The sequence below is a fragment of the Poecilia reticulata genome, linkage group LG4 (assembly GCF_000633615.1).
Source record: "Poecilia reticulata strain Guanapo linkage group LG4, Guppy_female_1.0+MT, whole genome shotgun sequence".
Lineage (NCBI taxonomy): Eukaryota > Metazoa > Chordata > Actinopteri > Cyprinodontiformes > Poeciliidae > Poecilia > Poecilia reticulata.
The window spans coordinates 15,514,670-15,523,166 of record NC_024334.1 but is presented as its reverse complement, the minus strand read 5'-3'; the positions used below and the strand labels follow the sequence as shown (position 1 = coordinate 15,523,166).

The 8,497-nt window shown below is 40.4% G+C and overlaps 1 protein-coding gene across 1 annotated transcript in view; it reads right to left on the bottom strand.

Annotated features, from left to right (window-relative positions):
* Positions 1-2,350, bottom strand: part of barhl2 (BarH-like homeobox 2) — a 3,409-nt gene extending 1,059 nt beyond the window's left edge. Inside the window, exons 1-2 of the mRNA XM_008407754.2 lie at positions 1,649-2,350; positions 742-967 (exon numbers count right to left, since the gene is read on the bottom strand). Coding sequence (XP_008405976.1) covers positions 742-967; positions 1,649-2,213 — 791 coding nt within the window. The 5' untranslated portion in view covers positions 2,214-2,350. The remainder of the gene's footprint in view (positions 1-741; positions 968-1,648) is intronic.
* Between the last annotated feature and the right edge of the window lie 6,147 nt (positions 2,351-8,497).

Below are 8,497 nucleotides of genomic sequence, written 5' to 3'. Positions count from 1 at the left end.
TATATAATATAAAACTAGCAAAGCAGTAAAGCATTAAAAAGAGTTAAGTACTGATTCATGACGTGTCTGTGTATTTGTGGAGACAGTCTCAGTTGTTCTGATCCAAAAAGTAAATAAAAATAATATAAGAAATTCAAATATTATCAAATTGTCAGATGTTTATTTCTACTGTTAAAAAGCTACATGGTATTTTTTCCTGAATGTTTCCGTTGGAGTTTTCCTCCTGCCTGTCTCTGACCTCAGTGTTGCAGTGCGCATCACTGATGTCTGTGTCTTTATTTTACTCTTCCAGCAGTTGTTGTGACAGAACATCCTGAATTGATGAATTTAGTCAAATAAAACACGTTTGTTTTCTCTTGCTTTACATTATTTATATTTGTCATTTTAATGTTTTATTTTGATTCTCATTTTTTTAATGTTCAGGTTTTTCTGGGGGAATTTCCTCATGTATTTTTCTTCGTTGTCTCGTAACGTTGGATACGGCAACACAACTGACCAAATTAAGACAATTATTATTATTATAAATATAACTGCGTTAGACTGAATGATGGGACATTTTAGGGAAAGTTTAATTCCAAAATGTCTGTAATATTAGATCTATAATTGTTTTGCTGCTGTGGATAAAACTCCTACAGACATCCTGTAGTTTCCTTTTCTTTTTTTTTTGATAATTGTTGCTTCAGTATTTATTTAGATTATTATGATTTATTTTATTTTTTTTAGTTTTAGTGTGCGGCTTACCGTCTGTTTTGGTACCAGGTCTTGACTTGCGTGTCCGTCAGGTTGAGAGCCGCCGCCAGGTCCATGCGGTCCTGCACGCTGAGGTATTTCTGTCGCTCGAAGCTCCTCTCCAGCTGGTTGAGCTGGTGGTCCGTGAAGGCTGTGCGGGCTTTGCGGGGTTTTTTCGTGCGCACCGGCGGACTGTCTCTGCTGCTGGAAATCTCCCGGTCGCCTTCTTCTTTAGTGCCTTTAAAATGTGCGAGAGATTTGTTTTTTTTTTGTTTTTCTAATAATAATAATAATAATACAAATAACTAAAACTCTCCACTGAATTTATTTTCCATAATCCTGAACAAGAACCAAACGTGCCCCCCCCCCCCCCCAAAAAAAAAAAAAACTTGCAAACAATCCCTTCAGCAGGAAAAAGAAACTCGCGTGTATTTGTCACCTGAAGTTTTTTTTCTTTTCTTTTTTCCTCCATCTTCTTTTTCAAAAAACGAGACATCAATATATCAATCCATCTCTATTTGTAGCCGCGTTTCAGTGCGCGGGGATCCCCCCTCCAGGAAGAACAATAATCTCTCTAATTGACCCACTAGGGAGGCCCCACGACGGGAGAATCACAGGGCTTACATCTGTTTTCTCATCTATTATAGCGAGAAAGCTCTCTGGTTATTACTATTATCACTACTATTATTATTGTTGTTACTACAATTATTATTTTTAGTACTATTGATTATTAGAGGAGAATACATGGAATAGACTTTTAAATTTTACTAATCAGACTCTCCCTTTTTAAAAATACAAATAAATGAGGAAAATAGAATGAAGTAAAAGCAAATATATATATGTATGTATTATAAGATAAAACCTAAGAAAGCATAAAGCTAAAAGCAGCTCGTCTTCCCCTCAGATGAGTCTCTCTTACCGTTGCATTTCATTTCGCTCTGAATATCGTCCCTTTTGTCCAACTTGCTCCTGTTCTCGTCCTGCTCCAGTTTGGGCCGGAACACGTCCGGTCCCGCGGCACTTTCCGGTTTGGGCGTGTGATGCGGCGACGAGACGCTGGTGCTGTAAGGTGCGCAGGCCGCCAGCGGTTTGCTGTCGCCCAGAATGTCTTTGATTAAAAACGAAGAGGTGGCAGTCCTGGGGGCGCAGCCGGCGCCTCCGACCTGCTGCTGCTGGGGAGACAGCGGTAAGCTCTGCTGCTGGCCGTGGTGGTGGTGCTGCTGCTGATGGAGGTGGTGCTGATGCTGAAGGCTGTCCGGGACCAGATGCGGCTCGCCGCCGTGCTCCATGGTGACCGAGATGGGGGACGATGGGGCCGTACCCACCGTGTCTATCTCCGAGCATGGCGACGGGGTGGCCTGGCTCCTGAAATCCGCTGTCCGGCCGTCGGCGAGCCGGAAGTCTCCGTTCATGAGGGCGCCAGAGTTGGAGGCGCCGGATAAAATAGTGTCTATCCCAAAACTCGCTCCGCTGGATGCTTCCATGTTAAGAGAGGACGGATGAAGCCTTCATAACAACAGCGAGCTGCTTTCTCCCGCAGTGTGGGAAATAAAATCAAATCACAATAAAATAAACTCTTGAGAGAGAGAGAGGAGAAATTTTAAAAAGAAAATGTTTTTAAAAAAGGAGGAAAGAGCTGAGAAGAAAACCCAAAAGAAAAATAGAGAAAGGGAGAGAGAGAGAAGAAAAACAACAAAAAAAGGAGAAAATCCACGTTTTGTGCGGCTCACACAGTCTGGATGGTCCAATGTTACATTCAGTGAAACAAAGTGCGGCTCTGCTGCTCCTCGTCCCCGTTTCTTTTTTTTCTGTTTGGATGTTGAACTTTGTGTTAAAAGTTGAGGCGCATGGAGAGACATACACAGGGCTGACTCCTCGACATCAGGCTCCCCCTTTTTGCCGCTAATCGCTCCGGTGTTGCTCCACAATGACTTCCTATGCTGACGTCACGGCCTACGGCGAGGGGGGAATTAATATTTTCTCCTTTATAATAAACACTCGACGCCCTTTTCTCTCTCCGTCTCTCTCTCTCTCTCTCCCATGCACCCATCCACCTTCCCTTTGCCCCGCTGCCATTGGCTTGCATCCTGACCGGCTCCTCAGAGGCACCAATCAGAGACGCGCTCTGCTCTCTTAGACACTTGCAGCGGGTTCAGGAGCCGCGGCTCCTTTTTTTCTTCTTCTTCTTGAAATAAAAATAAGGAGCAAAAGGGAAAAACAACAGCCGCGCACACTTTACGGCCAAACTGGAAATATTTTTACAAGGCGAGATCTGAAACTGAATGTTGGATTTCTTTATTTTTTTTCTCTCTCTTTATTTTCTTGATTTTGTATTAAAAGAGAGAATTTGATTTCATTTCATAAATAAATACATAAATAAAAACAGATTCATCTCCAGTACTATGGTAGGAAAAATTAGAAACATTTTTATTACATATATATTTTTCTTTCTAAAAGTCGTTTTTTAAAGTTGCAAATATTTGTTTAAAGCTCGGTTACGATTTTAAACTACAGGCTTGCAAATACGACCGAAAAATAAAAATAAAAATAAAAAAATAACAGCGGAAAGATAAGCGGCACCTGACGTGAATCCGTGCGGAGATATTTTTTTTCTTTTTCCTTGCGGAAGGTCGAGCGGTGGAGCGGTGACTGCCATGACAGCGCATCCTGTTAAAAACCGCGTCACCCTAATTAGTAAAGTAATTATGAGGTGCTAATGAGCGTTCAGAGGTAGTAGGAAATTCAGCACTTTTCGCCTCGTTCCGACGTGGATTTGAAGGATGTTGAACCGAGGATTAAAAAAAAGGAGAAGAAGAAGAAGAAGAAGCAGGAGCTGACAGAGTGTCTGGTGAGAGAGCAGCGTGGCTCTCACTGCTCATGATGCGCAAACATGGAATTTCTTGAATTCTTCTACTGTTTCTGCCGTATTTCAGATAAAAATATGGATAAATTAATTCCGGTTTTGTTCTATGCTTTTATAATTAATAATTATATTAATTATTATTATTGCAATAACCATCACTGTGTTTTTCCTAAAGCAGGAGAAAAGGAGCCTTTAATGCTGGAGTTAAGAAGCTGAATCTCGGATTTGAAGGTTCGTTCGTAAATTTGCCTTAATAATAAATGTAACCACAAGTAGCAGTTAGTTTAATTGAATTTATTGTTATTTTTAAATTAAAATTGTTGAATTAATTTTTAGAGTTCTTTGTTAAAAATCTTGAAATATTTTTCCCATAAAAATGACTCCTCTTCCCCCTTTTTTTTTTTTTTTTTTTTTGCTGTAGTGAAAATATAACATTTATTGTTGGTGACATTTTGATTTCCTCTCGTTTCCGTTCATAGTTTTATTTATTTTTTTTTAATTTCATTTGAGGCTAATGATATTATCTGTCTCTAATTTATTTAGTTAGAAATATTCATAATAAACGAAATTAAATATTCCTGAATGATAAAATACGGCGCTGCTTTTAAACTGAACTTCTATCGTGACTCCGTCTCTTTTCTCCAGCCTCCCTCACAGGAGGCGCTGGCAGAGTTCGACCACAAGGCGGCGACAAACCGAGGCCAAAGTCCGCCTGATTTGGAGCGGAGAAGCGCGCACGAGGCCTCGGCTGCCCTTTAATAAGCAACAACGACGCGTTTCACCGCCGCAGTTCGCTTCTGACCGCTTATTGTGCACTTAGAAAGACACCGGCATGATATGAGTGGGACGCTTGATCCACGCACACTATGCTGAGCCAATCAGAACATCCGGTAATCAGAAAACCCCTCAATCTCCACAAACCGCCCAGGTCAGATCAAAGCGATGCTTAAACACGTCAGTCAGTGTGCGGACAGGCGCACAGGCTGCGCATCATCCCGCAAACAGGAGCAATCAATCTCTTTATTAGGGCTTGTTTCCCCTTCTTTTTTTCTCTTTTTTTTTTTTTTGGTCGCCGCAGGAGCAAATTGAAAGCTACCAGTTACGGTACCGCCTTACTGGCCTCAGCTGAGGGTCGATGAAGGGACGGTGCTCACACACACACACACACGCGCGCGCGCATTTACACACATAGTGGCTGCTGGCACCACATCGATTCTCTGGCGGCTGTGCGTGGAAGTTGTCACTTCACCGCCGGCGACCTTTGTGGGTCTGCACAGTTGCGGCGTTTACAGAGAGACGCCCCCGCGTTTAGACTGTCAGGCGGTGAGGGGTCGGATGGCCGCACGAGCGTCCTCGCGCGCGCGCACGTTCAAGGAGGTTTCGCTGAAGTTTTAAGCAGAGTTAAAAATCACCTTCGAGTTCGAGTCAGTGAAAGCGGAAAACCCCCGCGTGATTATTTAGCCAAAATTACAACTATACTAAAATAAATAATAACAATAACAGTAATAATATTAAATAATAATAAGAATAATAATAAGAATAAGAAGAAAGGTGCTAATATTTTAAATTGGGAGATTTTATTGGAGAGGTCTCATTTACATGTTTAACAACAAAAATAAACTTAAAAAAAAACATAACTCAACAAAATTGGTTTAAAACAGCAATTTTGTTAAAGATAATTAAATTAAATTAATTAATTAAATTAATAAAATACGTTGGATCTAAATATGCGTTATTAGTCACCCAAACTTTAATGCAGCAAAAAATAGAACATTTATGTTTTATGAATGGAAGAACAAAACATATGCACTATCATAACAACAGAACCGCCACATTATATGAATTTACCCAATCCAATTCCTGATCTGGATTTTACATTGCATGACTCCACTGACAGACATATGGTAATATTAGTGGCCTAATCATTCTAATACACCTAATTCAGTTTTATGTAAATCATATCAAATCATAACTCAAGTCGATATGGGGGAGAGAAAAATGGTAATATCACAAAATTGAGCACTCAGATTCACCAGCATGTAAACAGTGAGTGATGTTTGGAAGGAGGACCCACTTCCCCAAATCCATAACCATTTAATATACACTTTTAAAAACATTCAAGCTCAGGTTTGTCAACAGTTTTTGCTGCACAGAGTTTTACTGGATCCTCCTTGGCAGTAGACCCACGACTAGCAACACGTTCACTGATGCCATGCTAACAGGAATCAAACAAATCAGTAGTGGTCTGTGAATACGGTACAGCATGTTGGCAGTGTTTAAATCTCTTCCACCGATGACCAAAGCTAATCTGTTCCTTAGCAACAACTCCTCTGGGTAAAGAATCTCACCTTGCTAGCATGTTTGGTGTTAGCATCAGCATCTGTGGCTAAACTAGCTGCAGATAAACTTCAGCTCTCGCTCCAACACGGAAACTTTATCCATCACAAGTCTTCTGGCAGTTTTTGATATCAGTTCCAATTAAATCAATATTAATATATTGGCTTTACTGTTCTTTGTTGGACAACACACATGCTGAGCTAACAGGCTGACTGAACCAACAGCTTCAGTTAAATCAAAATGTTTAGGCACCAAAACGCAACTTTCATAAAATATTATATTTCTGAACTAATACCCAAAGTCAAAATGTAAATATTTTGAATGGGTAAAGTTAAATATCACCTTAAAATACATTTTTATAGTGTAGATTCTTTGTCTTTTTCCATCAAATTTTTCATGCCAACATTTATATTTACAGTCTCTTTTAGCAGAGATTTAAACAACAGAAGCTCGCCAGCAAAAAATAAATTAATTTTGTTACTTTTAGAATGAGTAGAAAATATTTTTATCTTTCTTCTTAGGAAGCTTTAATTATAAAATTATGCCAACAATTTCTTTGAAATGAAACAATAGAAAAATAATGTATTTAATAAAAACTGTTCAAATCCGCCAAGTTTGAGCTGTAAAAACTGAATGTTTTCACCAACATTTTCAACCTGATTTTTTTTCCCTCAACTTAATTTTGTTCTAGCTTTTCCAGTGCCAACTATATAACCCATCCTATAATAGTTAGCAGTCATGTGATTGGACCTGAGCAAATAAAAGAGGTCAAAATTTAAAGAAATAAATCAGATTTTGAGGAACTCTTGATCAAATCTAAAACATGACTCGTGGGGAGAAAAGTGCTGTTTCATGGACGCCTGTGTGTGACTGAGGGAACCAAAGCGCTGCGCTCATCAGTTCACGCCTCTATGGCATGAAAAATAGCTGGAGTGTCAAGAGTCAGCGTGAGGGCCGTAACTGACCGCCCTGTCAAAGTTGTCCTTGACAGATGGTTGGGGCCGGGCGGGGCTGAGGGTGGAGCTGAGGGTGGAGCAGGGTTATATTGATCAAAAGATACAAACCGGACATGCAGTGTAACGGTATGCAATGAGGTCAGTGTCCAATCAAACCTCTATTTTTCTCTTACTCCTTCTGCTGATGTAACAAAATACATAAATGGTTTCTTGTGTGTTGCAGGAACGTTTTCAGAACTTTAGACCTAAAACATTCCAACCAAGTTGGAGAATCAGTCTGTTACAGCAGCAATATCAAGCTATATATATATGTGTGTGTGTGTTCAATGTTGTTTTTCCTTTTATTTTAGGGTGTTTGTGTTGTCGAGGTAAGGACTGATAATCACCAGAGTGACAAACAGCTCAGGGCCGGATATACAAGGTGTGGGCCCCTGGGCTGGAGCCGGTTTTGGTGCCACACTCTTCTACTGAGGCAAATTACAATACATCAATAGGTTGTCCCATACAGGAAATGATGCATGGAGGGTTTATAATATGTTAAGCAGCAGTTCCATAATGTTCCCCAAAAATTACTAAGACTTTTAAATACTTCAGTATTGTATGTATTTATAAAAATAAAAATATTAAGAGAATTCATCTGATGTGGACTTGAGTTTTATATAAAGGACAATGGAAACACATATTAAAAAAAAGAAGAATTGGGCACCTTGGGCTGCATTTGTATTAATCTCCCTTTTACTCTGTTGCCCCTAAATTGAACCTTCCTGTTTGTAGTTTGAGCTCACAGATGTTCCGTGAAGCCCTCTGAGGTTTGGAAGACAACAGAGAACAATAAGTTGTCATGTTAAAAAAAGGTTAAAAAAAAAGTAAATTTGACACTTTATTCAATTACATGTAACAAATTAAGTGAATCTTTTTAAAGTTGGAGCTCGACTCTCTTTTTCAGTGTGTGCACGTTTCCACATGAGATACTGATGCATGCTACATTCATGGAGGGAATGTAACACACGCATTAGGTTGTATCATTTCTGGGCTGCTAAAAATAAGCACCTTAGCATATTTTAAACTATTTACTGCCACAACAAAATATTCAAAGAATCCCAAATGTTGAGCTTCCCTCCTCCTGCTGTCAGAGGAGCAGGATCAGAGATGCACAGGAAGTGGAGAACACATTGATTCGAGCGCGCTCCAAACACGGGCTGGCCCTGACAAGGTTGTTATAACAGTCGGTGGGGTCTATACAATCGCTTAATCACCAAAGCTGTCAGTCAAACGGGGGCCGCTGCTGGCTCCATGCATGGCTGCGAGCGGCGTTCCACTAGCAGCCTCCCTGAGTGATTGATCCGTGCTGATGGCATCGCAGAAATAATTACAAGTCGTCTCCTGATGTGTGATTCCGCAGCACGTTCACGCTTCACGAAGGTAATCGGGAGGGATCAGGAGGGGTCAGTGCCATTTCCTATTACCTGGAGTCCGAGCAAAAAAAAAAAAACACAACAAAAAAAAAGAGGGGTAAAACAATGCGAGCAGAGTGAGGAAGTGGGGGGAGTGACGGGGGGGGGAGTGTTAGGGGATGGAGGGGTTTGGGTGTACTTTGTCAACGAGTTCTGAC